The sequence below is a fragment of the Eretmochelys imbricata genome, chromosome 14 (genome assembly GCF_965152235.1).
Source record: "Eretmochelys imbricata isolate rEreImb1 chromosome 14, rEreImb1.hap1, whole genome shotgun sequence".
In the NCBI taxonomy this organism is placed as follows: domain Eukaryota; kingdom Metazoa; phylum Chordata; order Testudines; family Cheloniidae; genus Eretmochelys; species Eretmochelys imbricata.
The window spans coordinates 6,789,462-6,808,952 of NC_135585.1; the positions used below are offsets into that span (position 1 = coordinate 6,789,462).

The 19,491-nt window shown below is 48.2% G+C and overlaps 1 protein-coding gene across 4 annotated transcripts in view; it reads left to right on the forward strand.

The window, feature by feature from the left end:
* Positions 1-19,491, forward strand: part of RGS9 (regulator of G protein signaling 9) — a 68,999-nt gene that overhangs the window by 36,634 nt on the left and 12,874 nt on the right. For 2 of the 4 annotated variants that reach the window (XM_077834355.1, XM_077834353.1), the window contains exons 10-16: positions 5,910-5,939; positions 6,630-6,691; positions 10,849-10,962; positions 13,276-13,391; positions 13,918-14,005; positions 14,735-14,873; positions 16,386-16,471. In XM_077834355.1, the coding sequence (XP_077690481.1) occupies positions 5,910-5,939; positions 6,630-6,691; positions 10,849-10,962; positions 13,276-13,391; positions 13,918-14,005; positions 14,735-14,873; positions 16,386-16,471 (635 nt within the window). Of the gene's footprint in view, positions 1-5,909; positions 5,940-6,629; positions 6,692-10,848; positions 10,963-13,275; positions 13,392-13,917; positions 14,006-14,734; positions 14,874-16,382; positions 16,472-19,491 lie in introns of all 4 variants that reach the window. The other 2 variants (XR_013347998.1, XM_077834354.1) reach the window with 2 other exon arrangements.

Consider the following 19,491-nt stretch of genomic DNA (forward strand, 5'->3'; position numbering starts at 1 on the left):
GTTGGAAGGGGGCATGTATGTGTAGTGGGTTGGGAAAAAGTAGCGGTATGTTTAGTGGGTCTCTGAATTCAACCTAAAGGCTTGCCTATGCGGTGAGTTCACACACGGCAAGTCGGGGTGTGTGAATCGATATGACGCATTAGCTGCTGCACAGTAATTGGCCACGTGGACCCTGCGCCCACTTACTAAAAATTCCCTCCTGCACTTTGTCGTACTCCAGTTCCAAGGAGCAGTACGTCAGAGCACACGAGGAAACTTTCAATGTGTGGCAGCAGGATCCACGTGGCCAGTGAGTGCATGGCAAGCGAATGCACAGTAGATTCACACCCTTGCCAGGCACTAAATTGCCATGTAGACAAGCTGTAGGTGGCAGAGGAGAGCCAGGATGCACAGAATCATAGAAGATCAGGGTTGGAAGGGACCTCAGGAGGTCATCCAGTCCAACCCCCTGCTCAAAGCAGGACCTATCCCCAACTAAATCACCCCAGTCAGGGCTTTGTCAAGCCTGACCTTAAAAACCTCTAAGGAAGGAGATTCCACCACCTCCCTAGATAACTCATTCCAGTGCTTCGCCACCCTCCGAGTGAAAAAGTTTTTTCCTCATATCCAACCTAAACCTAGAGCATTTACAGTTGCTGGGATGGGTTTCTAGCAGAGACAGAAGCAGTGAAAGTAGAGATGCTGGGGCGGGGAATGTTGTGGGAGGAAGCTAAGGGGAGCTAAGTGCAGCTGTGGGTGCGAGGCTGCTGGGATTCCTTCTTTTGTTGTCTTAAAATGCGCAGTGTGGAGTTAAGGATTGTAAAACGCGGCCATATTGACAGTTCTGGAGGCTGAAGCCCTCTCCCACATGACAGGTGCAGCACGGATCCTGGCAGTGCACGTTTCACCTCCCTGCTCCAGCGATGTTCCACTGTTACTTCTAGTGGTGAGAGGGGAGACCAGTCCCAATGGCCCGCCCAGTCCACCGCTTTCTCCTGAAACTCTGAACCAGGGGGGTGATTATGCTGTTGACTGGTGACGTGGAGGAAGGCTTGGACACTGGACTGAGAATCAGCAATTCACTTCCACAAAACAGGCGGGAGAGGTTGTGGATTTGGGGGATATGTTTGGGGCCCCACTCCAGGAAAAAGCCAAGTGACCAAGAAGGAAGTTACTTCCTAATGGTTTCATGCCTTTGGGGGGATCTCATCTTTCAATTCATCCCAGATTCAGTGTGCTCAGCTACCATGCCATGACCCCCCGATCTGTGATGCCCCTGGCACCCCCACCCATCTAATTTGGACCCTGCCTCCTCCTATCTAGCTGGGACCACCTTCCAGTTTAGCAATATGGAAGGGGGAGGGGCCATGACCCCTGACACCTGCTTGTGACCCTCAAATTGGGAATGGAGTAGATGGCTGCACTTTGACCTCTCCCGCAGAGGGCTCACTGTGCCAGCCTCTTCATTGCGGTGACACATTACCTCTTGCTGCAGGGCCTTCATTTCCAAAGTAAGCTCACTCCTCCTGCTTCAGAAACAAACCCATTTGTCTTGTCAAAGGCTGGCTCTCCTGCATCCCTGGCACACCCAAAGCTCTCACTGAAGTCAATACAAAGGGCATGCAGGGAGGGGAGGTTCCAGCCCTGAATGTAAACTGAATACTCAGGAATACTTTCCAAACGAATGCTGCCAGGTGCTTAGGTAGGACATGAGTGGTATTACAACACAGACAGCTTGGACAAGAGCTTTGATTTTTTTCTGAAGAGCAACAATGTCAATTTCATTCACGGATTTATTGTTCTAAGTAACATTTAATTTACTCTCCCCCCTCCCCCTTTTTCTCTTTCCCACCAGTTACTTGTTTCTCCTGCGTGTGGCATGGCTGTCTGCCGGCCTCTGAGGCCCTTGATCTGTTGCGCTGTAGAAGACTAGAGCATCTTAACTTCCATGAAAACCGTCTCCACCCATTCTGCTGGGCATCCTCCTTTCCTCTCTCCTCATCCAGCTGCACTGTGTCTGTCAGAAATATCCATCCAGGATAATAAAGATCAGCGGAGGGGCATAGGCGGCCATTGGAGGAGGCTAGCCCCGGCCCCGCCCCTTGTGCCCAAAGCCCCTCCCCTCCCCTTCTACCCTTCCCCTCCACTTTTGTGCCCCTCCCCCGCAGGAGTCCAGAGCACCTCCGGCACCGGGTGGCGAGGCTCCAGTACTGGTGCTCCGGGCAGCCGGCCCCAGAGCACCGGGCGGCAGCACCCGATCCCTGGTGCTCCGGGCAGCAGCGCTCTGGGCAGCCGGGTGGCACAGTCGGCCCCGGTGCTCCAGACGGCATGGCCAGCCCAGGTGCGCCGAGTGGCAGGCCCCCAGCCCTGGTGCTTGGGAGCCAGCCGGGCTGTCCCCAGCCCCAGTGCTCCAGGCGGCACGGCCCCAGTGCCCTCAGCCCCGGTGCTCCGAGCAGCACGGCCCCAGCACCGGTCACCCTGAGTCCCTGCGGGAGGCAGGCCAGCCAGCCCGGGCCAGCTAGGGCAGAGCTCTGGGAACTGCAGAACAGGGCCTGGCCTGGGGGCGCAGCATGGGCGGGGCAACACGAGGCTGTTTGGGGAGGCACAGCCTACCCCTGCCTACGATACCCGCCACCCATGGTGCGGGGGCCTTTTATTTCATTTAGAAAATTTTTCTTTCTGATCTAATGGAGTTAACCCATTGATGTCTCCTAAATTAACCGCACCAGCCACCCTCATGCCTCAGCAAGTAGAATAGTTTAGCCAGCACTTGGTAAATCTGAAGGGTTCTGATTATGTCTCAGGGTCCTCAGGAAGATAGTGAACTCCCATTATACATGAAATACCTTGGTTGGAATAGAACTGTAGTTCTCCAGAGAAGATGCTTTCTAAGGTAGTAGAAGTGCAGTGGGTTTCAGTCTGTCCTATGGGAATGGGTAGAAACAGATGATTTTCTGCTCTCCATGGCTACAGCAATTGGATCTGAAATAAAGACAACGCATGTAGAAATGTGAGGAATCTTTATATGGCTATAATAGGTGCTAGTTAGCCAGCGGCACCAACTCAGACCAGGAAATGTGTGCAAACAGAGGCTGATCTTTAGTCCCTGTATGTAGTATGCTATCAGCTCTCATAGTACTTACAATGGACCTGATGCTGCATTGAAAGAAACAAAAGTTTTCCCATTGACTTCACTGGTCCCTGAATCTGGCCCAATGTCACAGACACAGTGGGTGCAAATTTCTACTAACAATTTAACTATGTGCAGAATAACAGGCTTGTTGCAAATAATGAGCCTGCAGCCCAGACTCAAGCAGAATTCCCATTGTCTTCAAAAAGAAAAGGAGGACTTGTGATACCTTAGAGACTAACCAATTTATTAGTCTCTAAGGTGCCACAAGTCCTCCTTTTCTTTTTGCGAATGCAGACTAACACGGCTGCTACTCTGAAACCTGTCATTGTCTTGAAGTATTCCAGTACCATTTACATTCCGAGCCTGATTCCTTGCATCCTACAGACACCCACAGGAGTCCTGCCACTACACAGGCAAGAGGAGCAATGCCCCTGTTGTTAATAAGCTCTCGTTCCCTGTCTTTCACCAGCACTTGCTACTTATCAGTCCCTTCCATCTAAGCAAGGCAGTTGTGTCCTCCATCAAATGCAAAGTCCTCCAAAGGCAGACTAAGGCCATTGGATCCCACATGTGTAAAGATCTTATTGTACTCCGAGGGGTTGCATTTTCCCCTTCTTGTGTAAGCCTCACTCTCATTCACATCAGGTCCTGCATGTATCTAGTGGAGAACCACTCTCATTGGTGCAGAAATTGTTTTTGCTTTTCCTATTAGCTTGTTTGTTTCAGCTGAGCTCGCTTTCACTGCAGCAGGTCAGAGCTATTCATGATCTTTCCAATGGACGTCTCTGAAAAAGACCTTCTCCTGCTTATGTCATGTAGGTTAGATCTGTGTTAGTACCACACAGGATAGGTTGTGTTAGCATCACACAGGTTGGATTTGTGTTTGCATGGTGCATACTGGATGCTCTGCTGCATATCCTGCTCTTGTCACTGAGGTGGTGAGTATATCCTGTCAGAAACAGCTGGGCGTGCACATTTTCTCCCTCCGTATGTGTAACGGGGTGCGTGTGTGAAGCTGTAGAGTGGTAGCTCTCTGATCATAGCAAGCAAACGTGGCACTGGTGGTCTGAGAGGAGTAGGCAGCAATTGGGAGAAAGCAGAAGTAATGAATTATTTTTGGGGGGTGGGTCAGAGGTGTCCAGCACCTGGTCCCGGGACTGGATCTGATGTGCTGGACATATTTCTGCTACCCACATGGCATGTACAGATTCTGAATAATCTAAGCTTTTGTTTTAAAGAGAAGCATCTCTCCCTCATGTCTGCAAATTTAACTTTCCAAATGGTATTACTGCAGCCCATCAACATTGCTGCCAAATTTTTAAATTAAGGGCCCAATCCTTCAGCCCTTTTCCAGGCAAAACTCCTGTGAACTGCAGTGGGAGTTTTGCCTCAATACAGATGCAGCTGCCAAGGTAAAGGCTGAGGTTCACTGGCGAGACTGTGTGTGTGTGTGTGTGTGTGTGTGTGTGTGTGTGTGTGTGTGTGTGTGTGTGTGTGTGTGTGTGTGTGTGTGTGTGTGTGTGTGTGTGTGTGTGTGTGTGTGTGTGTGTGTGTGTGTATAACATTTGCTGGTCTTGTTGTCCACCCTGTACTAGCTCAGTGGACAAAGGACTTGGGTCTCTAGGGCTGCCAAGCCAGCACTTTTCACAAGCGCTAGCCTCCCGCAAAGCAATCCATGTCCCTGATTCTCCCACAGTGTTAATTAGATGGGATAATTCTGGGCTGCAGCTCCAAAGATTACACATGGCAGATTAGCTGCATGACTTTAATGGGAGACACGGGGCTAAAAAGCCTACACAAGGTTTTAGAGCCTTGCCTGCAAGATCCCTGGCTTTACCTGCCTTTCCTTCTCTCTCCTTCAGTTTATTCAAGACAAAATAACTGTGCTGCACTTCAAAGGAAGCTGTGTGAATAAATACCCTGCAGTTAATTTCTTGCCTTCAATTGCTTGTTCATTTGTGGATGACAGATAACATAGTGTGAGCTGTTCCAACCACAATTTAAGCACCTTTCCACAGCAGATATTGTTTCTGAGGCTTTTTAATTGTGGTGTTTATATTTTGCAACGTGTTGATTCCTGTCTCCTTTAACTAATATTGAATGATCTAATCTGTGTCTGCTAAATGCATCTATTTTAGCTCTATTAGAATAACCCTGTAATTGAATGCACATGGGCTGTAATGGAGTAGGCAGCACTGTACAATATATACATTTAATGGAACCACATATGGTCTGTAGATGCACTTAGCATTAGAATCATACAAGATGAGGGTTGGCAGAGACCTCAGGAGGTCATCTAGTCCAACCCCCTGCTCAAAGCAGGACCAATCCCCAACTAAATCATCCCAGCCAGGGCTTTGTCAAGCCGGGTCTTAAAAACCACTGAGGATGGAGATTCCACCACCTCCCCATGTAACCATTCCAGTGCTTCACCACCCTCCTAGTGAAACAGTGTTTCCTAATATCCAACCTAAACCTTCCCCACTGCAACTTGAGACCATTGCTCCTTGTTCTGTCATCTCCCACCACTGAGAACAGCCGAGATCCATCCACTTTGGAACCCCCCTGCAGGTGGTTGAAGGCTTCTATCAAATCCCCCCCTCACTCTTCTGCAAACTAAATAAGAATTGATGGTACTATGATTAGATGAGCTGCTTGGATGCTAACCTGTATTTGTTTTCAATTGTAATGAGGGTTAAACGGGAGAAAGGTGCCCAATAGGGAATCTTTTTCTTCTTTTAAAGAGTAGTTTTGAGTACCCACCCAACTTTAATGCTTTTGCTTCTTTGTTTTACAGAAAAAAACCATTGATGTTTACAGAAGAGAGGTAATGTGACCTTCACTTCTTCGCAAATATTAGGTGTTTTTCTATTATTATTGTTGGAATTTGAGTTGCATTAGTGCCCAAAGTTAGGTGCTTCTCATACACACGGATCAATGTTGTTCCTGCCTCCAAAAGCTTTCAGTCTAATGCATTTTCAGGAAATCTCCCCGCATTGCACTGCCCTCATTTCTAGCAATGGTGGGAAAGCTCTGAGTGGGATTAAACAATGTGGTGGTAAAAACACTCCCACCATCGCTGAATGCTGATGGAGCTGCACCCGTGGTAGAGCCATGATAGGAAATATCTCCAAAGTTGCCAGCATAGAGACAACCAAGTAGCAATGATAATTGCACACCTAAATGCTCCAGAGCATCTGGAGGTGATCAGACTCATTGTGCAGACAGAAGTGCCATTGCAGCTATTATTCCATTCTGATAGAGCATGGGGAACTCCGGCTAATTACTTGCACATTATAGAACATTCTCGTGACATTTGAAAAACCCTCATGAAAATAACCATGGTGATAAAATCATTCAGGGATTCTGGACTCCATGGACACCCACTTGTTAGGGGTGATGCAGAAACTATTGTAACTGTCCCGCTATCTTGCACAAGGGATGCAGAAGTAGATGACCAGCTTTCACTCACATGACTGCAATTCTGCTAACTACAAACCATATCTGTGCCTCTTAGATCATGTACTATCAGCAGGTCCTCATGAAGTCCACAGTGAAGTCTTCTGTCTCCCTTGGAGGGTAAGCTCTGATTCCCTTATGCCTCTACATTAATTAGTCTTAAATTCTCTTCCGTTAATGAGATGATTAACCTATTTACTCTGGCAGCTGGTGACTGACTAGGGCAATCAATTGCATGGTCTCACACTGTGTTCTTTACACACAGTGTCTCAAGGCTGTGTAATAACTGGATTGGAAACTGGTGGTAAAACCAAGATCACCCATAAAGCAGAGAAGGCTCTGAGTCCCAGTCCTGGCATGAAGGCTCAGTTCTGCTTAGCCATAAACTGAAATGGAAACAGGATCAGGTCTTTCATTAAGATTCCTGTTATAACCAATGGGAACTTTGACTAAGCAGGGACTGAGTATAGGTACCCTATCATATTCATCACCACCACCATTGTTTTGACAGGAAGTCAGTATCCTGAAGGGCTGTGAATGTAATCCAGGTTCTGGGTTAAAAGGAAAAGATTATTTGGGAAAACAGAGTGGAACAAAGCACCATCAATAAAGAAAACTTTCTGGTTCCAGCAGTGGAAAGCATCTGATCTACCAGTTTGTTAGACAGATAATATAGCTGGGCGGTGGAATCCAGCAGTACAGTATCAGAATGCAACAGCTGCTTTTCACAGGCTGCTTTGCTGTGATTCAGCTGTGTCTCTGTCTCCCATCCGTTGGCTGTAGTGGGCTGAGTGACCAATGGAGATGGACACTTCCCCTCCCCACCCTCCACAACCCGCTCTGCCGCCATCCGCTGGGTGTCCGTGTTCTAGTTCCTGATGGGGGGGTTCTGCGGAATGAAGTCACTTGGGGAGAGGGGGAGGGGTGTGTCTACACTGCCCGTGGCAACCAGCCTCCCAGCCCGGGCCCACAGACTTGTACTGGCTCTCTAAAAATAGTTGTGTGGACAGCACTTAGAGGCTGAGGCTGGAGGTCGGGCTTTGAAGCCTAAGGAGGGGGAATGAGCTTCAGAGCCTGAGCCGCAACGGCTTCTTTCGGCGTGGTAGCATGAGCCCCTAGAGCCTGTTGACTCGGGGTGGGTGGCTCGGTGCCGCAGACAGTGTAAACATATCCTGGTTGTCCCACATTGTTCAAAGTGGTGTCTGAAGGATAGTCCGAGTGACGGGCTGCCCTTCCTCCCCTGGGGTCTCTCTCCTACTCTCCATTGGGGTCTTTCCCAAACAGATCTCATATCATGCCAATTACCTGCCATGCTCTCGGAACAGGTTTCAGAGTAACAGCCGTGTTAGTCTGTATTCGCAAAAAGAAAAGGAGTACTTGTGGCACCTTAGAGACTAACCAGTTTATTTGAGCATGAGCTTTCGTGAGCTACAGCTCACTTCATCTGATGAAGTGAGCTGTAGCTCACGAAAGCTCATGCTCAAATAAACTGGTTAGTCTCTAAGGTGCCACAAGTACTCCTGCTCTCGGAACAGAAAGGCTCTTGGGATGGGAGACTAACGAATTACAAAGCATGTTTACCAAGGACTGCAGCTATGTGACCTGGGCGCTGGAAACTTAGATGGCAGAAGATTGCCAGTGATGGACACTGACTGAACATCCAGCCATACCGTCATAAGGACCTAGCAAGATTTGATGTGGTAATGCTCGATTGGCAAAAAGAGGTTACATCCCTTTGGCATTTGCCATGAAATTAATGCCCAACCTCAGACATAGGTCACTTATTTTCTTGCAGAGGTTTGCATGTGCTGGGCAGTTACGTTGGAGTCCAGTCCAGGCACATCAAGGCCCACCAGCTGTTTTGCATATAGTGCCACCCTCTCTTGCGATTTTACTGCAAGTCTCATGAAATTTGGTGTTTTGTCTTAAAGCCCCAGCTCTTGGAGTCATGTGATGACATCAGACGATCCCAGTTTTCATTTAAAACCCCCCCCACAAGTTTCTGTCCCTCGTGGTTGTGGAGGAAAACCTGAGAATGTGACCTCTAGAGACTCAAAACCCAGAAGGCAACTCCCTTTCCCCCAAAGTGTATTACAGGATATTTAAACATTCATGAGTTTAAACCAGTCTCATGATGTGGGGCAGGGGCTCGTCACTCAGGAATTTTGAGTGCTTGGGATTGGCAATGCTGGGACAGGGTCAGTTGGGGGCCTGGGAGATTCATAGATTTTTAAGGAGAAGAGACCATTTATGATCATCTAGTCTGACCTCCTGCCTAACACAGGCCAGAGAATCAATCAACCGAAAGTGCGAGGGGACTGTGATATCATAGTGGGATAATATTTGGAATTGCACACAGACAAGCCCTGCCTTCTCCTGGGAGTGTAGAGAGCGTTCAGGTCGCGGGACTGGTACAGCTCTGAGGATTTGGGAGGCTATGCACCTCTTACCCAGCACTGTGTGGCTATGGAGAAAGGGCGGGGAAGGACAGCAGGGTCCCCGAGCCCTATCCCCAACTCCATCACACGGGGAGGCCACCATTCCTATCTTTCGGCTGAAGCAGTCTCCATGCATTGGTGGGGCTGCTGCTCCATGCCCCCTGGGGAGGATTCCTTCCCCCAGGCCCTGCAATCCACCTGGTACTGAGCCATGGTACCTGGGAACGGATTTCCCCAGGTGGGTGTGAAATGGTCACAGTCTTGAGGAAGGCTTGGGAGGAAGGCAGTGTGGGCTAGTGGTTATAGCGGGGGAAAAGGAATCAGGAGTTCTTGTTCTGTGCCTGTCTCTGCTTCTGTCTCCCCTCTGTGGCCTTGGGCAGGTCACATACACCTCTCTGTGCCTCAGTTTCCCAGTCTGTGAACTGGAGCTGAGGACACTTGCCTACCTCCCAGGGGTGCCGTGATGCTTAATTAGCTAACAGTTGCTGAAGAAACACTTCACACAAGAGTGACTAGCCCTGTCTCTATACTGGGTCAAACCCAGTCTCTAGAGCTAAGCTTCCCTCAGCTTTGAGGAAATGTAGCCCTTGAGCCAATCTCAGAGATCAGACCTTATTTGTTAGGGCAGGGTCAGTCTCCAGACAGTATGCACACAGCAGAGTGCTTTATTGATCCAGGAGGAGCTGGAAAGCCTGGATCATTAGAGGGACAGTGCAATGTAACCTGGGCTGATGGGTTTAGATTTGCAGCTCGATTAGAATATATGGATTGGTCTGAATGATGCGAGCACTGAATGCCTTGGCATTTCCACTGAGAAGATAGTATCAAGTGTGCTGGTGTCAAACCCCAATACGCTTTGGGTATAGTTATAGGATCTGTGCCAAGATATCTATTAGCATCACTGCGGTGAACAGTGCGCACCCAGCTGTGAACCCGTGACAGCAGCTTAGCCTGGGTTGAATTTTAAACACAGAAACCAGACAAATTTTTCAAAAGTGAAGAAGGGGAAAAAAACTTTCACAGCGTGTTAATGAAATTGGGTGTAATTACAAGTCTGGCCGACGCCTGGAGGTGGGACGTTAAATATTTCTCTGCTTTTCTCTAACGAGAACAGAAGAGACTTTGGCTTCATTCGTAAAGCAGCTCAAAGTGCTCTGCAGAGTAATGAGCTATACAGAAGCTGTGGAGAGGAATGTGATAGCCAGCTGGGGCATGCTCAGCCAGCTCCCATTTACCCAGGGTTCCCTGAGACAGGATGCTGGGCAGGTCAGCCCCTGGGAGGGAACCCATTGCAGCAAAATTTAAAAGATGCTGTTTTTGTAAGGAAGCTGCTCAAGGTCCTTCTAGAAGTTGTTCCCGTCGTCCATCAGTCAGGTTGTCTGGATCCTAGTTCAGGTTCCTGCAACATCCGTTTTCCTTTCTGTCTGCTCCCTTTCTCTCATATCAAAGCAGCAAACCATTCTGTGAGGGAATCTGAGCTCCCGATTCCTGGGTTCTATTCCTCGCTCTGCTTCTCAAGTCACTGTGGGTGTGTGTCTTAAGTTCAGCTCCCAAACACTGGGACCCCCCCCAAGATCACTGGCCACTTTTGAAAGACAACATACAGGCCCACATTTGGTGGGTGTTTTTGTTGCGTGTTGTGGCTGTATGGGAAAAGATTCATTGTTCTTATTAATTATTATTCACACTGCAGAGGTCCCATTCAGGATCCAGGCCCCGTTATGCATGCACTTAGGAAGAGGTCCAAGCCCTGCGTAATAATTTTCTTAGGTTTATAAACATACTGGTTGAAGTGCTGCCAGCACCCGATCATCTTGGTTTATTCTCAATTATTTTCAGGCTTGTGAAATACTGTGAACAGTTCCTCTCCAATGATCCCATCATGTCCGGATGCCTCCCCAGCAACCCCTGGATAACTGATGACTCTGAGTTCTGGGAGCTCAATGCAAAGCTGTATGTATTTGTTCTCCCACCAACTCATGGCTTACAAAGCCTTTATATTGCGGGATATTGGAAAAAAAGCAGCATTGACCTAATCATGATATCCACTCTCCTGTGATAAGTGGCGATGCTTTCCTATTCTTAGCATGTGAAGTAGCTTAACAGCGAAAAGGCCAGTGGTCCTTGGGCAGTGTTGATACCTGTACTTGCAGTATCATCTGCCTTCTCTTTAAGTGTAGTCTTCCTTAATGGTGTGGGAGTTCATAAATTCATACCATGCCTCTGGACCTAATTCTGCTCTTGGATAAGTGTGAAGGGTTCCCATTCACCCGAGAGCAGAATGTGGCCAATTATGAACAAGGGAGCCTACTTAGCTAAGTTATAGGTGTGGACCCCAGTCCTGAGGTCCTAGGCAGGCAAAACTTCACCAAGAGATTTCCCTGCCTAAGGACTGAAGCATCAGACCCATACAGTGTGTCCCCTAAGGGATCTATTCCATTGCAAGTGCACACATGAACTGGTCAGTTAAACTGGGTACACCGCTGTGTTGTGTCGCTGAAGGGATGCAATGCCCCCACACATTGCAGCCTCCAGACAGATATTTTATGTTGGATTCTAATCTCACGCCAATGTAAATCAGCAGTAGCAAGCCAATGGTGTGGCACCAGTATAGAACTGGTGTAAATCAGAGCAGAATCAGCCCCTCATTCCTGATCTCACTGTGCAGAAGGTTGTTTAATTGCCACTTACCTAGTGGGCTGACCTCAGGAGCTCATTACAGCAGACTGGAAAGCAGACGGCGCTGGGAAATCTCTTGGCACTCCAGTGAAGGGCGTTCTGTTTTTAATTAATATGCCAAATCCCGCAGCGAGCAGTGACCTGACTCCAGAGGGAAACGGTGGTGTTTGTGCTCGATATAGTGCCCATCTTTAAAAAAGGGAAGGAGGAGGATCCGGGGAACTACAGGCCAGTCAGCCTCACCTCAGTCCCTGGAAAAATCATGGAGCAGGTCCTCAAGGAATCAATTCTGAAGCACTTAGAGGAGAGGAAAGTGATCAGGAACAGTCAGCATGGATTCACCAAGGGCAAGTCATGCCTGACTAATCTAATTGCCTTCTATGACAAGATAACTGGCTCTGTGGATGAGGGGAAAGCAGTGGACCTGTTATTCCTTGACTTTAGCAAAGCTTTTGACACGGTCCCCCACAGTATTCTTGCCAGCAAGTTAAAGAAGTATGGGCTGGATGAATGGACTATAAGGTGGATAGAAAGCTGGCTAGGTTGTCGGGCTCAACGGGTAGTGATCAATGGCTCCATGTCCAGCTGGCAGCCAGTATCTAGTGGAGTGTCCCAAGGGTCGGTCCTGGGGCCGGTTTTGTTCAATATCTTCATTAATGATCTGGAGGATGGCGTGGATTACACCCTCAGCAAGTTTGCAGATGACACTAAACTGGGAGGAGAGGTAGATACGCTGGAGGGTAGGGATAGGATACAGAGGGACCTAGACAAATTAAAGGATTGGGCTAAAAGAAATCTGATGAGGTTCAACAAGGACAAGTGCAGAGTCCTGCCCTTAGGACAGAAGAATCCCATGCGCCGCTACAGACTAGGGACCGAATGGCTAGGCAGCAGTTCTGCAGAAAAGGACCCAGGGGTTACAGTGGACGAGAAGCTGGATATGAGTCAATAGTGTGCCCTTGTTGCCAAGAAGGCCAATGGCATTTTGGGCTGTATAAGTAGGGGCATTGCCAGCAGATCGAGGGACGTGATCGTTCCCCTCTATTCGACATTGGTGAGGCCTCATCTGGAGTACTGTGTCCAGTTTTGGGCCCCACACTACAAGAAGGAGCTGGAAAAATTGGAAAACGTCCAGCGGAGGGCAACAAAAATGATTAGGGGACTGGAACACATAACTTAGGAGGAGAGGCTGAGGGAACTGGGATTTTTAGTCTGCGGAATGAGGGGGGATTTGATAGCTTCTTTCAACTACCTGAAAGGGGGTTCCAAAGAGGATGGATCTAGACTGTTCTCCGTGGTAGCAGATGACAGAACGAGGAGTAATGGTCTCAAGTTGCAGTGGGGGAGGTTTAGGTTGGATATTAGGAAAAACTTTTTCACTAGGAAGATAGTGAAGCACTGGAATGCGTTACCTAGGGAGGTGGTGGAATTTCCTTCCTTAGAAGTTTTTAAGGTCAGGCTTGAGAAACCCCTGGCTGGGATGATTTAGTTGGGGATTGTTCCTGCTTTGAGCAGGGGGTTGGACTAGATGACCTCCTGAGGTCCCTTCCAACCCTGATATTCTATGATTCTATGAAACCTTTGCAGAGTGGAAATCCCTACCAAGATGCGCGTGGAGCGATGGGCCTTTAATTTTAACGAGCTGATGAGGGATCCGAAAGGCCGCCAGAACTTCCAGCTGTTCCTGAAGAAAGAATTCAGTGGTGGGTCTGTGTTCCTGTCCCTCCCCCATCACCCTCTCAGTATCACTACAGCATATTTACAACACAAAGTGGTATTTTTAGAAAGCCATTATAATAGGGGCAGTGATCTGAGACATTAATGGGCAGTCTTAAGAAGTGACGTTGACGTTTGCGGAGACAGGCTGTAGAGTCAGTGCATGCAATGCCATCTAGTGGCAGAGGACATAAAATTCAATAGCAAAGAACTTACTCTGCAAAGTGAGCTGGTTTGTTGCCAGACCACCTACAAATCAACTGATGCTAATAAGAAATTGCATATGTCAATTTTATATGCACTTAGGGTGAAATTCATCCTTGTGCAGAAAGCCATCAAAAAGCCTATGCCAAACAGAAAGCCTCAGGGTGACTGTCATAATTGGAGACATAATTTCAGGAGCTTGGCCAACAAATATTGAATCAAGTGAATTCAGCTGAGGATTTTTATTTCACTCAGCCATCATTTTCTTTGTCCCTCTCCCACCCTTGTCACTGATCCCTCATTGTTCAGGAGAGAACCTGGGGTTCTGGGAAGCCTGTGAGGACCTGAAGTATGGAGACCAATCCAAGGTCAAAGAAAAAGCAGAAGAAATTTACAAGTGAGTGTTAGGACGCCTTGGTTTTCAGTCCACCTTCCTGATGTGTTGCCATCCCTATCCTTGTCTTGTGTTGCTCTCCTCTAGGAAAAGTATATTGCTGAGTATCTGCCAGGATTTCCTTTGGGAGCCGGCATGAAGCACGCATGTGGGATAGTCCCACTGTAGGAAGGAAGTCCCTTTAAATAAAGAAAACAAACGTTGTTTTATTATAAAGCAACTTTCCCCCCTCCCCTTTCCACCTACACGGTTCATACAAGGGAGAGGGTTAGTCTTTCTGGGAGACAAAAGCTCTGGGTTCTGCTTAAGTCTTATTCTGTGAGGTTCAGCCTCCTCTATCCGGTCTGGAGAATGGGGATGGTATTATGTCCGTACTTCTCATTAGTGTTATGAGGCTTCATTAATTAATATTCAAGAAAGCGCTTGGAGCTTTCTGGATGAGGGGCTAACCCAAAGCCCATGGAAGTCTTTGGAAAGACCAACATTGGGTTTTGGAGTAGGTCCTGAGTGCAAAATATTGTTAATACTGTAAATTGTGGCATCAAAGCATGTGATTGTAGGTGGTGCATGAGGTGGTCATTCTGGCGAAAGGGAGGTTTACTACCCTACGGTATGAAAAAGAACCAGGGGTGAATTCTGGCTGGCAGTTGAAAGCACTTTTCGTTCCATCCGTGGAAGCAGAACAGTCTCTGTTAGTTCTCACCTCATGAAATTGACTGTTTCTGGTTTCAGACTCTTCCTGGCTCCAGGGGCAAGGCGCTGGATTAACATTGATGGTACAACGATGGGCATCACAGTCAAAGGTCTCAAGCACCCTCACCGCTACGTTTTAGATGCTGCTCAGACTCATATTTATATGCTCATGAAAAAGGTTTGTCATTTGCGTACAAATCCAGATGGCATCCCAGCTTGTCTGTGCCTTTCCGTGTCTCTGCATGCTAGCTGCCGTCGCTCCCAAGTGACCCCTATTTGAAAGGAGACCACTTGCTGCCCTGCAGTGGGAAAGAAATGATTCATGCCATCCCATTGTAAGGCAACGTGCTCTAGTTAGTGGATAGAACTCAGGGCTGTGAGCTAGGAAATTCCAAATTCAAACCTTAACTCTGCCACTGACTCACACCGAGCCTTGGACAAATCACTTAGCTCCTCTACGGTTCATTTTTCCTATCTGTCAAGTGAGGATGATAAAACTGTTCTAGATTATAAGGCTAGGATCATTTTTATGATCATCTAGTCTGATCTCTGGTATAATACAGGCCACAGAATTTCCCTGAATTAATGAGGGTTGTGAGGCTATATTAATCAATGTTTGTACAGCACTTTATGGTGCTATATGAGCATTGATTGTCGTTATTGTTTTGTGGAGTTATAGATGCCCACCCTATTCGGCATCTATCATTTTGCATCCCAGATCAAGTCAACATGTGGTAGGATGCACATTTTAGCAGAGTGTGTTCCAGCGATAATTGTGGGAAGGTTCATAACACTGGGGTACAAATAGGTGACTTTTGTGCCAAGAACATATGCTGTGGTGCTGCTCCTGAAAAGTAAGCTTTTTGTCCTGTGTTTACATGCACTTTCCCCTGGTCCGTAGGCAGGCACCCTATTGTAGATGTGATGTTTGGAGCTGTGTTGACTCTCAGCTAGATCAAGGCAGTGTAGTCCATTAGACTACGGTAACAAGAAATAACGGCCCAGCTGGGACCTCCTCTCACGTATGATCGAGACAGGACACTTAGAAAAGAGGGGCACTGGGGGCCAGACCTGCATCTGGGGGGAATTGGCATTGCCGTCAGCGGAGCTGTGCTGTTTTGCACCAGCTGAGGACATGGCCCAGCACTAGATCTTGACGCACACTGCCATGACAGTGAGGGTCCATCTACACTGCAGTAAAAGATCCCTGGCTGGCCCGGTTCAGCTGACTCAGGCTGGTGGGGTTCAGGCTGGAGGGCTAAAAATGGCAGTGTAGACGTTCGGGCTTGGGTTGGAGCCTGGTCTCTGAAACCCCACGAGAGGGGTGGGACTCAGAGCCCAGCTCCAGACCAAGCCTGAACATCTATTTTTAGCCCCGCAGACCGAGCCCTGTGAGCCTGCGTCAGTGGACCTGGGCTCTGAGACTTGGGGAGTGGGTTTTTTATTGCAGTGTAGATGTAGCCTAAAAGACCTTAGTCTTGAGCTAGGCTCATCAATCCCCTTTTCATTCTGAATTCTACATCAGGGACTTTCCCGTCCCATGAGAAGCTGTTAGTTTTAATGAATGAGATCTGTTGGGCGAGATTTCCAATTTCTCAGCCTCATTGGCTCCTGAGCACTGTACTCCAAGATGATTTTAATTAGGCTGTTTGCAATTCATAACTACTGGTTTCCCTTTTCCCCCCAGTAGGACTCTTATGGTCGCTATTTAAAGTCTCCAATATACAAGGAGATGTTGGCCAAGGCCATTGTGCCCCAAGAGACAGTGAAAAAAAGGCAAGTAAATTGCGGTGTGATTGTGGGTTATGTGCTTTTTTTATTGTGCTGGGGCTACAAAGAGCCTGAGTTTCAGCAAAATGACTGTGATTTAGACATTTGTTTAATTACAGTGGATTTAAGTCTTGCTGATTACCCTGTTTGTTTGTGAACCCCGTGGAAATGGCCTTGTGTGCAGTCAGAGCCTATCTGGCAAGTGCTAAATCCTTTTTGTGACTGCTGAGCTAATCATTACCCGCCCCCAGAAGGGTGCCGTACACCAGGCCTGAGACAACCTACGCAGGGTTAAAGTGATCCCATCCAAAGCCCTCTGGGTTTTAAGACAAGATGGGGTAACTCTGTTCTCCTCCATGGCACGTGGCATTTGTGTGGCGTGAGCGCTCGCAGCCCTGCGCTCAGGTAGCTATTTGCACCAGGGCAAAGCAGAGCAGAGGAATAGTGTCTGACACTCCCTTTTGCACTGGTGGGAATGTGGGCACAAGGTGCAAGGCACTGGAAAATCAGGCTCCACAAGACTGTTTCCAGATCAAATGCTGGCTTCTCACGTCAGCTGTCCCAGCAGTTTCAGGGACTTTTGTGGGGGGAGGGATAGCTCAGTGGTTTGAGCATTGGCCTGCTAAACGCAGGGTTGTGAGCTCAATCCTGGAGGGGGCCACTTAGGGATCTGGAGCAAAAAAAAATTGGGGATTGGCCCTGCTTTGAGCAGGGGGTTGGACTAGATGCCCTCCTGAGGTCCCTTCCAACTCTGATCTTCTATGATTCTGTGACTTCAGGCAGCCTGGTTTAAGTACAGTTGTCTCATCAGGCCGAACCTGCCATGTCAGAGCCAAAAGGGGTGGCTTGCTGCCTCTGGGACAGGGAGCTCCTCTTTCTCTGTGCCCCTGACAGCCCATAACCCAGCAAGTAAGGAGTAAGGGTCTCACAAACTCTGCTCTCATAGGGCCGGATCCAAAGCCCATTGAAGTTAATGGAAAGACTCCAGCTAACTTCAGTGGGCTTTGGATCAGGTTCTTACTGGGGGCCACCACTCCAATCGCCGGTCGAGTTAAGGTCATTGAGGAGGAGTTACAGATGCCAGCTTACCCCATGCTTCAGGCACGTTGGGATCCCTATCAGGAGATTGTGTCTCCTCTGCAGAGACCCCACCGGCTCTTGATTTGTTCTTGTTCATTCCCAACCGGTGCGGAACCCTGGTCCAGGGCTCTTCCAGGCACTACTGCAATAGAAGATGATAACTGATTAGGATTCCTCCCTCCCCTGCCCCCAGCAGATGCAATGTGCAGCTCAGTAACACCCCCAGCTGCCACCACGGTCTTGTCGCCCTACCGCACATCCTGGAGAGGCCGCTTGTAATCCCGGCATATGCATTAATGTTTGCAGATAGCTGCTCCCGGGATGTAATATTCACACTTCAGACAGCATCCAGCAGATGCTGAGAGAGAAAAACACATCAAAGGCTGCCTATTTGATACTTGTTTTCATTGTTGTTGATAATGATTCCATCGTGGAAAAGCAAAGGAAGTGGAGAGAGAGAGAGAGAGAGATCTGTACGTCACAGAGGACATGAAAGCTCCTGTTTAAACAGCCAGAGAGGGGCATCACAGCACGATATGCCTTGCGAGTAGAGGTTATAGAAGAGCCTTGCTCTAGGTCCACTCAGGATGGTGTAAGGTGAAACTCCTCATGAAGGGAGGGAAGTAATTTGCAGCCAAGCAGGCAGCGCATTTCACTAAAGAAAGCGTTTTGGGCAGGGTTTGAGCACTGGTCTAACGATGTTTCTCAACCTTCTTGAGACTAGGGCTGGCTTGCTGCCTTCCTAAACTGTGTCAGGGAGATCTCAGGGACCAGTGCCGGTCCACGGACTGATTGTTGAGAAACACTGGTCTAATTGCCCCATTGAAGTCAATGGTAAAGTGCCCGTTGACGTCACTAGCAGTTAGGCCAATGTAGGGAGCACTTGTAAAAATCTCACCCATCATTCCCATCCCTTCTAGCACGTTTGATGATTAAGGACAAAACGGCCCCCATCCTAATCCCATTGAGGTCAATGGCACAACTCTCATTGACTTCAATGGTTCAGGCTCAGTGTTAGTTGCCTGCCAATGTGTATAATGGAGGGGTAGTTTGCTACTCCCATATCTGGGACTAGGAGCAAGGACCCTTTTGTTCTGCTGACAGCTCTGCAACTGATTTGTGTGGCTTCAGTCCATTCACTGAGACCATGTTTGCTTTTAAAATGTGCATGCTCCATAAACCTCTTACTTTGCACATGCATTTTCCTAATTGGCACAGTGGTGGAAATGACGTGTGCACTAATGCACGTTTACAAATCAGGCTCTCCGTCTCTCTGTATCTCAACATATCCTCCTGTGAAATGGGTATTATGTCACCTGTCTCCCAGGGCTGGTGGAATTCATAACCAGCTGTTGTTTGAAAGCGCCCTGAGATCTCTAGCTGAAAGATGCGATCAAAGTGTCAAGGATCAGCATCATATGTTATCTCATAATGCACTGCCTTTGTTCAAAGAAAAGGAGTCCTTGTGGCACCTTAGAGACTAACCAATTTATTTGAGCATGAGCTTTCGTGAGCTACAGCTCACTTCATCAGATGCATACCGTGGAAACTGCAGCAGACTTTATATATACACAGAGAATATGAAACAATACCTCCTCCCACCCCACTGTCCTGCTGGTAGTCTGCTGCAGTTTCCACGGTATGCATCTGATGAAGTGAGCTGTAGCTCACGAAAGCTCATGCTCAAATAAATTGGTTAGTCTCTAAGGTGCCACAAGGACTCCTTTTCTTTTTGCAAATACAGACTAACACGGCTGTTACTCTGAAACCTGCCTTTGTTCAGACGCTGTGACAGGAGACCACACGCACACCTCACGCAGAGCCTCAGGGATTTAGTTGAATAGGCTGTTTCTGTAATTGGTATTTCTTCTCTACCTGAGGCCATCTGGATGCTCAGAGATTTCAGGCCAGGCACTTCTTGCTCAACGAATTGCTGTGTTATTTGC